Raw genomic sequence first — 15375 nt, 5'->3', positions numbered from 1 at the left:
TCGCTACATCCTTCCAGAAGTGGCTGCAATCCGGGTACCAGTGGCCATGTTCGCCGCAGTAGATGCAGTGGCGACCATGTTTCTTCACGAGAGCTTCCGATTGGCCTTTCCCTTTGAAGTGGGCCGCCTTTTTGATAGAGAGGACCGGCTGCTGGCTTTGGGACTGCGCTCCTGATCGGCGTTGAGGAGCAACGTAGCGCGGCTGATGTTGAAGCGCTTGGATACGATCCAGATCCATGGCCATTGGGTCAGGGACAGCGGTTGACAATGTTGGCAAGGAACCGCCAGTCTTGTTGCAAAGCTTATTGGAAGCGAACTGTAGGATTGTCATCACATCGTCGAAGGGTGGAGCCTCTTTCTCATTGAGTTGTTGACTTATTGTAAATTCAAAAGTCATTGGCTCAACTCCAACCGGCGGCTTGAAATAGGATTGTAGGAAGATTCCAAGGGCTTCGTCCCAGGTGATCTTAAGCTCACTCAGTTCAGACTTGAGTTTAGCCCAGACCGATAGCGTTGCATCCGATGCAGGCGACGAATCATTAATAAGCTGGACCAATTGATTCAAGAGCTCGATCTTGCGGCGACGGTCGGAGCGAGAACATTTCGTTCGAAGAAGCTCAAAGATTTCCTTTGGGGAGGATAGCTTCGAGGCATCAATGATATCGCCGAGTGTGTCGACGATCGTATTCCGCATTAAGCTCGCAACAGTCAAAGCTTCTTCGACAGAGAGGATGGCAAAGTTTTCCAACTTCGCTGTGAAAGGCTCTTGGCGGACGAGGACGTGGCAGAGGGTACGATCGATGGCCGCTTCCCACGATGGGAAGTTCGTTCCTTCGTAGGCCAGAATGGGCTTGCGAGGGTTGAGTTGATGATGGACTTGCATCGGCTTGTTCAAGAAATTGTCCATGATCATTTCCTGACGGGTCCGAGAGCGAGGACCGACCGGAACCTGGACTTGTTGGGCTTGCGCTTGATTGAGACGCAGACTGGCGATTTCTTCTCAAAGCTCTTGAAAGAGCTGTTTCGCCTGTTGAGGTGTGATGTCCTGGTCCATATCGTCACTGGATGATGGGGATGATGGGAGAGTAAAGGAATTGGGTGGGTTTTGGGATGTGGAGGGTTGATTGAGTATGATTGATCGTCGTTTTTCGATCTCTTCTTCTCGATTTTTCTTCTTCAATTCTTCGTCTATGTCTTTATAACGTTCCTTCTTCTTATCGATCCAATTCATCCAGGATCCGACCTTAGGAGCGGGGAGACAAACAGTGCAGCGAGCAGGCTTTTAACCTATAAGATGCCTCAGGCAAATGGGAAACTGGGCGGAACAGTCCCGTCGCGGTCAGTCTCGGCACTGATGAATCCGGCTCCAAATCTCGGTATATGATTGCATAAAAGACTGTACTAACCTGGGCGGAACAGTCCCGTCGCGGTCAGTCTCGGCACTGATGAATCCGGCTCCAAATCTCGGTGAGGAAAAGAGACTGGAGCCGGGCGCGGGTCCGACCAGGTTATGTAGTCTAAACCTAACCGGTTGATGATGACTAAGCACCGGTTAGGTTTAGTTTGTAAGTACATGATTATGCTAAACACTGTTTATGTAATCTTGGCACTACTGATTCCACCGGAGGACTCTAACAGATTTCCAGCAGGTGAAAGATTTCATCTATACCAAGAGACAATCTTCACCAAGCGAAGTCTCCTCTGGCCGCAAGGAGTCCAGCGTCCTCCAAACCCACCTTTCGAGTGGCTTTGTTAAGCTCGCATTCTCCATCAAAGTCAAGCAATCTGATCCACATGTTGCTTTCAAGCTGAATTTCCATGTTCTAGTTGACGATCAGCGACACATCTATCCCTCCGCCCCACGATGCCTGTGCAGCCTCTGAACAAGACTATATTCCAGGAGGGATCGAGCAGGATTACCCAAGCTTATGCTGGACGGGGTGATAGTGAGGGAGGTTAGGGATGAAGAAAAAGATTCGGCGGTGCTTGATTTCCCCTGTGCATCATGTCTCTCCCAAGAGCCGCATGACACAGAAAGCTTTCCCTTCAGTTCTCCTGCCGCCCCGTTGAATTCACATATGAAGCCCGTTTTGCCCAGCTTTCTTTCTTTCAACCCAGCAAATCTCGCTTTCTGTGCTCATGGGCGGAGGGTGATGAGGCATGCACATTTTTGACATGTTCATCGACGCAGACGCTTCACTGGTCGCCTCGATCAAGCGGACCTGGGAACCATGACATCTGCGCTAGTTGTCTGCTGTGCTGTTCGCTTTTTGCTATGCAAGTGCTGAGTTCCCTCTCCCAGGTTTGCGAGCCCCAGCAGTTTCCTCCTCCGCCAGCTTCAAACACAGTTCAGCGAATCCATCCGTCCCTCGTGAGTTTTGAGTCGCTTGATGCTCGCAGATAGAGATAAACTCGTTGGCTGGGCATGGACTGGTAGTTCTCAACCCAGACGGAATGCGATGAAGTTTGATGACCAAAGGAAATTCTCTCTCTTTCTAGTGACCCGAAGCTCTCACTCAACCTTGATCGTCCTGCCATCTCATTTGCCCCTTCCTCCTGTCGTGTCCGGCTCTCCTACGTTTATCATACTCATCAGATTATCAACAACAGCGAGCCCCAATCAGCATCGCCACAGTTGCAGTTTGTTCATGAGTGCTTGCACCCTGTCAGTTGGCTCGATGTATTTTGATTTATACGTGTATTGAATGGACAACTGATTCTTCCTTGGCTTGAACCATCGCTGCATAGCAACCCAGCAGAGTGAGAGTCTACCTCAAACTATACATACAACCAATAGATATCAAACCCGAATATTCTCTGATAAAGCCTTACACTAGATTACACCGCCCTCACCTACCAAGACTTTAGAGCCAGAATCGCGTTATAAAGATAGAGCGCCAAGGCTCAAAGAAACCGCTAAAAAGGTCAAAGAACAATTCCCAGCCAAGGTTTGCAATAGCAGCTAGATAAAGAAGAAGCAGACGAAGACATAGATTAAAAGGATTATTCAAGCCATGACATCCTATATCACCAATACTGCCACCGGCCAGACTCAGATGGGATCACAACCAAAGCCGGGCGAAAGGCTGTTACAATCCGCTGGATATACTCACCTATACCAGATTGGCTCGGCCGCCGATTTGCCTTCGCTTGGATCCTCGCCGGTGTGGAGGAAAGTTTTCCAATTCCAAGAGGCAAGCATATATAACCCTTCTCTTCCGAAGTGCCTTATCGAACCGGGATGAGAATGCGTCCAGCTAACACAGGCGTGGTATTACAAAATTAACAGACCGTGGGGACGATCTCCGATTATTTGTTCACCAAGACGGGCAAGACCGGCACGACGGATGAGGATGTTTCGGATCTGATCGACACCAAAGACCCTACCAAGTTGGCCTATCTGGGTGTCCAGCAGCTCCTGGCGGGACGCATCCCGGATAACATTGAGATGATCGGCAACCTATTGTCCAGCCTGGGCAAACCTATCGACGACCGAAAGATGCTTCTGGAGGATGTCGTGGGTTGGCTGGCGACAACCGGTCGATCCAGGCATCATGGCCCAAACTCTTTCGTCAACGGCGTTCAAGGCCAATTCATCAACTTGTTATGGGGTGTAAGTCTTCATCCGGCTTATCACGAATTGTATTTTCTCGAGGAAAAGCCATGGATGATTCTAATTTCTGATACACTTTCCTAACACTACACTTGCAACACTGACAGGACTTGTCTCATCCGCCTACGGTCACTCTCGCACCCGAGCACCGCTACCGCTCCGCCGATGGGAGCTATAACAACCTGACCGGCTTCCCTATGCTCGGCGCGGCCAAGCAGCCCTATGCTCGCTCGGTCAAACCCCTTCATGCTCACGCTCCAGACGTGGCCGAACCGGAGGATTTTTTCGATGCGATTCTGAGACGTAAGCCTGGCCCGCACGGCTTCAAGGCTCATCCTGCTGGGATCTCGAGCCTTTTGTTCGCCTTCGCCAACTTAATCATTCATGACCTCTGTATGCACCTTTTCGTCTTCTTTCCACCCAAAAAGATGTGCCATCCTTTTCTCTCCAACCAGTCTCTTATTAATATGCGTCTTCGAAATATTTATCCCTGCTAGTCTGGACCAATAACCAGCCCGACCCGGATTCGCCGATGGACAACAAGCCGAACGATGATCACGCGAAGCAAGATCAGACACAGAAGAAGCCGGCGGCGAATGACCCGCCAAAGAAGCGCGGACGTAGCAAGCAGTGGCAGAACCTCACCTCCTCCTATCTCTCCTTGGACCCACTCTACGGTGTTGACCAAACTGAGCAAGATAGAGTGCGTGACTACTCTGAAGGCAACCTGGGAAGGGGCCTCCTCTACCCCGATACCTTTGCATCCAGTCGACTGCTCTTGATGCCATCTGCCTCATGCGCTCTTTTGGTACTCTTCTGCCGAAATCGTCAGTCATACTCAAACCTTCCATTATCACTTTATTATCCCCCACTGAACATTTTAGCCAACGCTTCTTTTCTCATCTAAAATTACTGAAAATCGCGTCCGCGATCCAGATAATCGAGTGGCCAAAAAAGTCTTGGAACTAAATGAGCAAAAGAGATGGAACCCAAACCCGAGTGAGATTAGGACGACTGAAGAGCGCAAGAAACAAGATGATGAAGTGTTCGGGACCGCGCGACTAGTCAATTGCAACTACTTTGTCCAAATGATCTTACACGATTACTTACAAGTAAGTTTCCTCTTCACTGTCTCTCGCGGTCTACCCCAAGAGACGCTCGTGGTTCTGTGCGCCTGACCGACGGTCCTCAATGGTTGATTGTTGTTCTAAACAAAAAACAGTCAATCTTAGGAAGCGTTCAAGCCGATTCGGATTGGTCTCTTGACCCCCGAACCCAGATCAAAACTCTCTTGGGTAGCACTCCCAAAGCTGTTGGAAACTCAGTTAGCATTGAGTTCAACATTTTGTGTAAGTGGTTCGAAAAAACCTTAACCAAAACTCAATTATTGCGGACCAAGATCACTGATCCAAATATTTTCGTCTCCTATATTCAATTAATTGCCCATCAATAGATCGATGGCATTCCTGCCTTTCCATGCGACAAACTGTAAGTAGAGGTGGAATTTCACTTCCCTTAATGACCCACCTTGATCGTCCAGTGTCTAAGCAATTTTTCCATCTGCCACATACGTCCCATAAATTTTTGATCAAAGCAATGGCTCGAGGAGAAAATGTCCAAAGGGCTCCCCAGTCGGAGTGAGTCATGTCATCGTTTTCTTATCATTTCTGGTGTGCGTGAGGCTACCCAGGTGCCAATGCTCATATGTTTTGTTCTCCACATATTTGGCTTTCAACAGAATGGGATGATCTCAACGAGGGCGCATTCATGAGGGCCATGGAGTCCTTGATGAAAGAATTGAACGCCGGGGCAGGCACAGATCCAAGGAATTGGAAGGTGATATACTTCATCTCATTCAATTCTGAATCCAAGATGCTCATGCATTTATTTTTTTCTCGTTAGCTTTCTAAATACGAAGTCACCCCTGCCACTGTCGGCGGAGCCGAGACTGTCGAGCAAGGGACTTATGAGCGTGATCCCGCGACCGGCAAATTCAGAGATGAAGATATAGCTCGGATCCTCAGGGACGCGACGTACGATGTCGCTGGAGCTTTTGGGGCCCAACACACGCCCGCTGTGCTCCGATGGATCGATTGCCAAGGAATGCGGACGGCCAGGTGTGTTGATTCGCTGCCATGTTTGTAACTTGAGCCATTGCTGATTGCTCATGTTTCATTAGAGACGTATGGCGAGCATGCACGTTGAATGAGTTTAGGGAGTACCTGGGCTTAAAAGCGTTCGAGAGCTTCAAGGAGTGGAACTCAGACGAAACGATTGTCAGTCCTCGATCTTTATGATCAACGCATTTGACTGAATGCTAACACGGGTTTTCTTTGAATGACTCATATGCCACAGGCAAACGCCATGGAAGATCTGGTTGGTCACCCATCAAATATCCCCTTACACGCCGGACTCCATGGCGAAGAATCCAAAGCTCCTCGTTTGGGCGCTGGCTTGTGCCCCGGCTATACCATTAGCCGGGCGATATTGAGCGATGCCGGTCAGTCCATCTCCTCCTTATCCTTTCATCTCTCAAGTATGCAGCCTTTTGACCAGAGCTAGTTATTTAACAGTCGCGCTGGTTCGGGGTGATCGATTCTACACCGTAAGAAGACTGCTCCTTTTTTAGTATCCCCAAGCCACAAATCACTGAAACCGTTGGTCCTCTCAGGACTCCGCCACGGCCGACGCCCTTACCGACTGGGGTCTCAACGACTGCCAGCCCGATCCACGAGATGGCTCTTATGGCGGCATGTTGCAGAGACTCATTATCAATAATCTGTACGAGTTCCAGTCCACCGACCTTTTCTCAACTGTTAGCCAATTTACTCATTCTAAGTTTTCATTTAGGCCCAACCAATACGCTTGCAACGATGTTGCATTATTATGTGAGCTCTCAAACTGCAATTACTATTGCATATCTCCATCTTACTGAAATTTGGATCCATCTAGTCCCGTTCATGGTTCCCAAGACAATCTACCAGATATTGACGGACATCAGTCCACAGAAAGCTCTAAACTATTCCTTGAACCTCCAGCCCTATGCACCTATCGGATTCAAAACCGTGCAAGTTTCCCCCGACCGGAAATTGATTTGCAAGATCTCTGGTGAGGCATCTTCGATCTACGAGCCATTCTTTTCGAACTCTTATTAAATATGCAATCTTCTTTGGTCTAAACTTGGCCCGGACTGGATGGTTTCATGGATCTCTTCTAGACACAGAGATGATTCAAAGGCAAAGGATGGCAGAGTTGTTTGGCATCGTGAGTTTAACCCAAAATAGAAGACTCGCACACTGCTTCAATGATCTGATGGCATGAAAATTGGACATTAATTAGCCGAACATGCAATCGTGTGTATCGAATGTTTATGAGGCATTGGACTCGGCGATCACCGGTGAGGAGTGGAAGTTGTTTGAGAAGTTTCTGTCCGAGCGGATCAAGCAATGCTCCACCCGTCGCAACCCCATCAATTACGACCAGACCGTCGATATATGTCGCGACGTCACCAATCCGATGATATCTGGATGGTCCGTTCCTCGCCCCCGCTTCTCCGTGACCAAACCGCTAATATATTTATTTGCTCCTTCTATCCATCCCAGGCTGGCTCACATCTTTGGCTTGGTAGAAACTGGGCTGCATTCAGAGCAGCTACTCTTGACTGCTTTGAGCGATGTGTTTGTTGATTTTGGATTTATTGATTTGTCACTCAAGTCTTACTCGGGCATTGATAGCTATCTGCATTTTCTTCATCTGCAGGTATTTGTACCTGACGGAGGCACAGATGACTTTCAAGAGTCGATCAGCCGCTCGTGTGGCGGCGTGTGGTTTAGCCTGGCAGCTCAAGTTCCACATTGAAGCTGAATCGTCTCCAACCGTAAGTTACTTATATTCAATACTCAACATTTCAATCAACCCAACCGCGAAGTGATTTTCATTCTTCTTAGAGCATTGCGAGTATGATTAAGAAGGGCGCTGCAGTGGTTACGGTGGGGGCATTGAACATGTTAGAGGACACGATCAAATTCGTGTCAGGACAACCGGTCATGAAGCATGTCCACGAGGACTCTCGCCGCTTCTATCACAATCTACGAGAGCTCAACGCCAGCGAAGGGAACTTGAGTGCGGACGAGCTGGCGGCGGACTGTCTGCGTGCGGTGGCGACGCTTGCGTACACGATGACCCACGGGGTAGCCCACGCACTAGACCATCTCATCCCGCCTGCCGAGCCTAGCACGGGCTCCCATCTGGACTCGACAGTCTTCCTGGGACTCCGAGACTTGCGAAGCCTTGCACTGGAGGACCCCACCTGTTTCCAAAATGCTGACATACGGGAGAAGTATTGTCGCTACGGCCTCGAGTCCACTAGGCTTAACCATTGGGAACCCGCTCTCAATGGGCTCGTCGCGAACCTCGGCCCAGACAGCAAGGGAACTAATGTCAGCCTATTCTCCATCTTCCCCACGCCTTCTCCTTTGTTGATCCTTATATCTTTCTCCCTCCTTCTCTCACATCGCCTGTACCAATTATCCGGGTGTATTCGGATGATCTTATCATTTTTCAACCATCGGGAATATCAGCGGGTTGGGGAACTCGACTTCGAATATAACCCTGCGCGGCAAATGACTGAATATCAAAAGCTCCTTGATTGTAAGCAGTAACCAGACGCTTATTTCGAAATTTTGTCCGAAACTAAAAGCGTGAGGCAAGAGACTGAGCTAATGAAGTTGATGACTTTTGTCCTCAATTGAAAATTGAACAATAGTGGAAGGACATTGTTCGGGATTTTACCAAGAGATAATCCCAGTGGTTATCAAGGAAGTCCAAAACTTGAATAAGCTTAGGAAAGCGCCCGGGCGACAAGGACATCTGTCGAAGATACGCGTCCTCGACTCCATCTCGGGTATGCCGACAATGCATATCAGATACGACGGTACTGCCAATTTTTTGAACGTCCACAATCGTCCCTAGAGAAAAAAAGAGTGAAAAACCTCTCCACCTGCCGTGAAATCATCCCTGTACAATTCTCTTTACTAGAATCAACTCGCAATTGTTGCGCCCTACTCATATCTATTTTTTGTATCCCATATTTCCAACTCTTTTCTGCTTGTTATTCGAAAAAAAGACTGTATAGACCTGCAACAAAGAAAAATCATTGAAAATGTGTAGCTACACCAGGACTCTCCAGTTGTAGATACTCGCAGTCCACGTTTAGGGCTACATTAGTGGAGTTCCAAGTTGACTGCATAATGACAAATGTGTAATCATGCGTCAGTATGTCCGCGTCAAGAGGTATTTATGAATCTCAGCAACATCTTCAAAAACTCAGGCCCCAATACGTATATCAAGGGGATATTGATTTTTTGGACAGTGCCTTTTACTGGCCGGGGGACTCGGCAAACGAAGCATCCCGCAAAAATCTTCATATCATGTTAGCTTAATGGCGGGGCTTAGTTGAGTTGGTGGCTCGACCCTTGAAGCCTCTGGTCCACCATCTTTCCCATGCGCTTTTGAATACGAAGGCACCTGTGACTATGTAGCATAACTGATGGTATGTGATGTGGCTGCTAAGCCCGGCTTGCCTCATAGCGTGATAGGTTGGCGATTCTCTCCTACATTCTTGTCAAATACCTTTGAAGATGAAGTAAAGATAGAGTTCACAGCCAAAATAAATTATATGATGATCCGTGCTATTCAATCAGGGGCAAAAATCAAAGGCTTAAACGAGTATAGGATCAATGGCCAAGTGAGCTTAGCAAGTGAGCCAGGGTGGTTCATTGCCGTTTATTTTTTTGCGTGCATATATATGTAAATATTGCTGGAAGAGATCCAGAAAAAAGAATACAATTCGAGTGAGAGAGAGATGATTGATGAATTAGGTGTTTCAATTTTCGGGTAGACGAAAGATCGTGATCTCCTGTTGCTTGAAGTACCTCCGATTTTCTTCATCAATTAGGACCAAGTTGAGATAATAACGAGTCGAGAATTTTTTGTTGACGTCTCTAAAAGTCGGTGTCAGATCAAAGCCGCCGAGGAAGAGTCGGATGGGGATCGTCTCGCCTCGGACGGGTGCGCCGTCCATGATCTCAAACTTCGTGATCGTCTCCGACTCATTGTATTGGTTCGGAGCTGGCCCATCAACATTCATACGCAATCGTAATATACATTGGGTCAGAGAAGATATTACGTTCAGCAATAGTTCATGGAAGTGAGATCACTCACCAGCTCCGGTGGTCTCGCGACGGATAATCGAGAGCTCCATATGTTTGATTTTGATCCGGACCAAAAGGAAGTAAATTTTGCCAACAATTACATCTTTGAGGTGGTACCTATCTCTCCCCAAAAGATAATATCAATTGCCTAAAGATGGTCAGGGCAACTCAATGCAAATGATTACAAACGTACCGTGACTTGTTATACTCGAACTCGATATGGAGACAATCTTCGATCCCTACTTCCATCTTAATCGAATTATTACTCTCTGGTGGCATCCGGTATGAGTGGACCCACAAATCACGTTCCTTGAGCACATCAGCCATCCTGCGAGCAACAGTGACCCGGATGAAATAGCTGGTACGAAAATGAGGCCCGGATTAGATTTTAGGCTCAGTACGCTTGTCCGGGCGTTCAGGGAGGTACTCGGAGGGTTGACGAACCGTAGCTTCACGTTAATACCTTGATACGACTCGTACTGCTTCTCGACGTTCTTGAAGGAAAAATCGTAGGTCTGTATCGCTTTCAATTCTCCGGGAGAGGCTAGTTCCTGGCTGAGAGTATGAAACTCAAAATGGTTCCCACGATCATAAAATAATTCTAAATGTTTCACGATTTCAATGTCAATTCTATTAAACTCCTTGAGAGCGTATAAAAATTCGTACCTATCGAGCCAACGAATTCGACTTTAACACCTTCATGTTTAACGCCTTTTCCCTCGCGAACTCGGATGATAACCTATGCCAAGACCCGATAGGGATCGGGAAAACTTCACAAACCGTTTGACAGATTTCTTTTCCGAGGCGGTTTGACGATTTTAGGTGGCGTAAGAGGGGGAAGAGTGCTTGGGTTCATCCTTACCTGGCCAGTTACGCCTTCCCCGTCCAAATAGACCGGACATCTTTCCTTCTTGTCTTTGTCCACCTTGACTTCTACCGACTTCCGTTCCTCCTCTCCCTCCAGGCGAATCTCGACATCTATCGTTGGTTGGAATACAAGCCAGGACGTCATCGTTCGTATATCTTATGGCGGCCTGGGAAGGATCGAGTGTGGCGAGAAGTCTCGATATGGGTACTTGCTGGTCGTTGGGTTCGGCTCCGTGGGGCAGCCGGCATGTGGTGAGCGCGGCCGAGATAGCTCTGATCCGACCGACCTTGTCAAGTGCGGGGCGATCCGCGGATACCACCCGCCCAGCTGCCACAGCCTCTCCAGCCTTTTGGGGATTTTCAATTTTTCTTGCCAAAGAAGCTGAAAAGGCCATAGGAAGAAAGAAAAGAGCGAGACCCCCCAACCACCCCCCAACTCTTGCCAGGCAGACTTCGAGATCAGCCCAAACTGCTCTCGGGTCGGCCTAATTTACCTGACCCTGACATAAACAGAGCCGCGCGTGAAGCGGGTCCCACATATAACAAACTTGCCACCCAAGCCGTGTGCCCAGGGCGGAACGAGCTTAACAAAGCCTCTCCGTGAGGCAGCCCCGCAGGTTCTCTTCGCACAGAGTGTGACCTCACTGAAGGGAGGTCACATTCAGGGAGGTCACACTTTATGCGAGGCGCTTCGCGTCAAGCCCCCCGGCAGGCGAGGGAGTACTTGTACTAAGTTCGAGGGCGGAATGGATATGTGCTTAGGCTTATACGAGACATGAAGAAATCGTAATTGATCCAAGAGACATCCTGAGTTGCAGACCGGAAGCAGTGAGTACTACCTTCTTCTTTCTTGGTTGGGTTATCAGCTCCGTCATCCTGCGGTCCGGCGGAGGTGGCATCCGTCCCCGACTGCAAGCTGGAAAACTCGGTCGTTTCCGCTCCTTTATTTTTCTTTTCTTCAAAGAAGGGAGAAACATGCTGTCGCCGTCGCCTATCTGGAGTTTTCAAAAAACTTGATATTTGCTTTTCCCTGCCGGCGGAATTCAGCACAAGTCCAACACGCCTACCAAAGTACTTACGCCTACGAAAGCACTGGGGTCTAGGGGGCCCTATCATATACGCAGACCTTCATTGTAAAAAGTCATTGTCACGGTCAGGCTGAGGTTTCTCATTTGCCTCGGGGTCCAGAGGAAAAGCGGGCCCACCCTTCTTCCCCGCGATGAACCAGCCGTGAATGCTCAATGAATATTTGATTTTCGTGAGTCACTGCTTGGCCTCATTAGAAACAAAAAAAACGAAGAAACTATTTTGCGCAGGATGATCATTGAAAATGTGCATCGCAATGGGAGCTGATTCCGTGTGGAACCAACACCCTGATCCGGACGCTGGCTCCCCCCACTTTTCCAGTGAAACCGTGGAAGGTCTTCCAAAATTGGGAAAGCCACGTTTTGCTTGCGCATGAAGTTTCCGAATGGCACAATCTATTCCCATGGGAGGCGATAGAGAGACTGCTAAGGCGCGCAGTCTGGCGATTAAAAAAATGCATAGCCCCCACTTTTATCCACTGGTCTCTGGCTAAGATCATGTCATTATGGTTCAACTGAGAACAACAACGAAAGCGAGTCTTGTAAGCATGAATCTAGATAATAGTGACTTCTAGTCTCCAAATTCCCCTATAGGTATGTAACTTGGCCATTTGGAATTTTCATTACCCACCCGTCTGGTAGTGACTGAAACATTCGTAGAGCGCTTGATTTCGTCCGTTCCAATTTACCACGCCTCACACCTAAAGCGGTAATAAGACTGAGTTCTTGCCCATCTTGTTTGCAGCACCCCAACAGCTCCTTTTGGTTAAGATCTCTCCAGTCAAGCTTGCAGATCCACAGTTCTTCGCAATTATCTAAATCCACACCTGACCAACCCTCTAGCTTATTCCCAGCGCATTTATTCAGCAAACTTGGCTTATACCCAACGCATTTAGTTGGTAGACCCTTTATTCAAGAAAAGACTTCACAGATCTCTCGTTTTTTGCTTGAACCGACATATCATCGTCATTGTTGGTATTTTTGTTTGAATCACAACTGGTTTGTGCGTTCATAAAGCCGGCGAAATCACATTTCGGCAAGAGTAAAACAAACAGTTATAACAAGACCACATATCAACCTCGATCGCGTTGTTTCTACTGCTTGAAAGGCTTCGAGGTCTGACGGTGCGACGGAAGTGAGTAAGCTGGATTAGCTGCCTGATTTCTTATCCATGAGCCTGACACGGTTATGCCATGGTTAAAAAGCTTGCCCAGACTTACTGTTACTTTTTCTCTTTCACTGCATAGATCTCAACTACAAAATCAAGACAGCTTCAAAGGCCCAGCATCACCCAGTCTGAATCCTCTCACCAATTTCTCATCGAAAAGCAACAAGAACCTCAGATTTTACGCGTTCTTGTCATGTCTGAGCACATTTTCAACGGTCGTGACAATTTGGTGCAGCTGGAGAACTTCATAGAGTCCAGCACTTACCAAGATAATCAGGACACTCAGAACTTGATCCCATCCAACGATATTCTTCGGGATGATTGTTGGCAGTATGAAAATCTACCTGGTTCACAAGCGGAGCCTCAACTACATGCACATCACGATCCCCAGGACTATTACCCGTTTACAACCGAAACCTTTACCGATTCGCCTCCGAACCTCTCGTCTTGGCCAGGCGTGCATCCCAACGGCCAGTCTAGTTTTGGCGACGGCGATGAACCACATTATTCGGACTATTTCTCGGCATTCTCGTCAGGCCCACGCGAGCTTGGGTGGACTGAATCTAGGTGGCCTGAGCAGCACTTGAGTACGCCTTCTGAGCAGTTTGTGTCTCATCCGCCAGCGGAATTGTCGGAGGGTTACGAGATAAGGCCAACAGATTCATCATGTTCACTCGGCTTCCCAGTCCACGAGGACTCTCGCACACCAAGATTTTTGGAAGGTGGAGCATTTGCTGAGGGTGAAGCAAATCTTACTGGGACCACTGGCAGCTTAAGTGGAGGCTTCAACTTTGCTCACATGTACGAGCCAGCTCCGTCGAGTACTGCCCTCCCGTCCCTGCTTGCCCAATGGATCGACACATCCCCGCAAGGCTTCCAAGCTTCACTTGATTTAAGGCTCTCAGTACACTCTCAGCATTCTTTCATGGACCACGAGAGGCCCTTCGCTCTAAGCCAGGCGGCCGAGAGCGTGGGGCAATACGACTCTTCCCTAGGCCTCTATAGTTCCGGATTTAACGAATCTCCAATAGACGTGGGCTCACTGCCTGAATTGAGTTGCTCTCGCCGGCAGACGCCCGGTAGTGGACCTATGGATGTTACTAGCACTGAGAGACCTATGACTCCACTTGGAGCAGGAGGCAGGTATGAACGCGCAGGTTGCAAACATAATGAAAATCACCCCAGCGAGTCATCGGGATCACTGTGCAACCCCCACTCTCTCAGCAGGAATTCAACTTTCTACAATTCTGCAGAAACTTCTAGTTCGAGATCCTCCTCCATCTTTGCCTTTGGAACATCTTCAGAATCGCATTCTCGGCCAACCGAACCCAACAGAACAACGTCTCTGGATTCACAACGCTCTGTCTGCAACATCCTATCAGCTATCTCTATTCCAAGCCCTCCGCAATTATTCGCAAATACCCCGATCAGTCGAGGCAACAGTTTTGGAAAGCCTTCTGCGTTGAAATTCAATGGCTTACTCCCGCCGATCACAGATGCTCACCTTCAAGCACGGAACAAGGAAACTGGACAGCCAAGCGATGTACCTCAATCTGCCAAGGATGCCAAGAGAAGTTTGCCACGAAGCAATACCGACAGGCCCAAGCGCAAGCGCATGCATGTGTAAGTCGAACAAACTGTTTAAATCACTTCTGCTAGGTTGCTGACGCGTACGTGCCTCGCTTTAGCTGCGGGATATGCGGCAAAGATTTCAACCGACCCAGCGCTTTGGCACTTCATGGCACCGTTCATACAGGTGAAAGATGTAAGCAGCTAATTTCTTCATTAGTCACCGTGTAGGAACATTGAGCCCCATCACGACGCTGATTGCTTGTAATTTTGGGTCTTAAGCCAACTTCTGCAACGTTTGCGGCAGGTCTTTCTCCAATCTATCCAATTTGAGGAGGTGAGCTGAAATCATCCGATGATTTTATATACGATTCGATACTGATATATTATGTCGCACAAAAACCATCTTGCCACTGCAGGCATCAACGTCAGCTTCATGTCTTGGAATCTCAAATGCGGTTACCAGAAATTCCGGGACCCACCAGTGAACTCGACGCGTACAACTTTGGCTCGCAAACTCGGTTTTAAATTATAAGACTTGCGTTTTCCACGATGAAAAAGTAGTAACCTGCTGGTAAAAACCAACGCATAAATTTCACCTCACAAGCAATACGCAGTGACTTCCACGACCTTGTATACTATCTCTGAGTCATTACTTCCGTCTCTGGTTCCTCGTCCTTAACGCCTCTTTGATCTTTCACTATCATGGAATTATCTGTAAGAATTAGGAGAACTAAGAGTGTTTTATTTCCATAAGTTCCTTTTGTTGCAGGAATGACAATGTGAAGTTAACAAAGTGAAAGAACAAAATGGTGCTCTTACCTAAGAGCAAGGGCGGTAGTCTGAAGACTTCTGTGAGAT

The 15375-nt window shown here is 48.1% G+C and overlaps 3 protein-coding genes across 3 annotated transcripts; 2 read left to right on the top strand and 1 right to left on the bottom strand.

Annotated features, from left to right (window-relative positions):
* Window positions 1–3014: 3014 nt before the first annotated feature.
* Window positions 3015–8584, top strand: PtA15_12A250 (uncharacterized protein; the record flags this gene model as incomplete). The annotated part of the gene is made up of 23 exons (XM_053161840.1): window positions 3015–3194; window positions 3290–3613; window positions 3721–4006; window positions 4111–4440; window positions 4550–4725; window positions 4836–4962; window positions 5067–5101; window positions 5208–5250; window positions 5352–5449; window positions 5516–5730; window positions 5793–5889; window positions 5969–6113; window positions 6187–6218; window positions 6285–6394; window positions 6464–6501; window positions 6566–6721; window positions 6831–6877; window positions 6953–7143; window positions 7216–7290; window positions 7373–7490; window positions 7561–8052; window positions 8194–8263; window positions 8379–8584. The coding sequence occupies 23 exons, from the start codon at window positions 3015–3017 to the stop codon at window positions 8582–8584; spliced, it is 3591 nt and encodes a 1196-aa protein (XP_053025817.1).
* Window positions 8585–9497: 913 nt separating this feature from the next.
* Window positions 9498–10837, bottom strand: PtA15_12A249 (uncharacterized protein; the record flags this gene model as incomplete). Its single annotated transcript, XM_053161838.1, has 6 exons — window positions 9498–9742; window positions 9836–9942; window positions 10019–10183; window positions 10270–10426; window positions 10492–10564; window positions 10688–10837. 6 exons carry the CDS (start codon window positions 10835–10837, stop codon window positions 9498–9500), a joined length of 897 nt encoding a protein of 298 aa, XP_053025816.1.
* A 2301-nt stretch (window positions 10838–13138) lies between these two features.
* Window positions 13139–15042, top strand: PtA15_12A248 (uncharacterized protein; the record flags this gene model as incomplete). Its single annotated transcript, XM_053161837.1, has 4 exons — window positions 13139–14568; window positions 14634–14710; window positions 14797–14851; window positions 14934–15042. The coding sequence occupies 4 exons, from the start codon at window positions 13139–13141 to the stop codon at window positions 15040–15042; spliced, it is 1671 nt and encodes a 556-aa protein (XP_053025815.1).
* Window positions 15043–15375: the final 333 nt, after the last annotated feature.

This window comes from Puccinia triticina, chromosome 12A (genome assembly GCF_026914185.1).
Source record: "Puccinia triticina chromosome 12A, complete sequence".
Lineage (NCBI taxonomy): Eukaryota > Fungi > Basidiomycota > Pucciniomycetes > Pucciniales > Pucciniaceae > Puccinia > Puccinia triticina.
The sequence above is the reverse complement of the archived record's forward strand: the minus strand, read 5'-3'. Positions and strand labels throughout refer to the sequence as shown.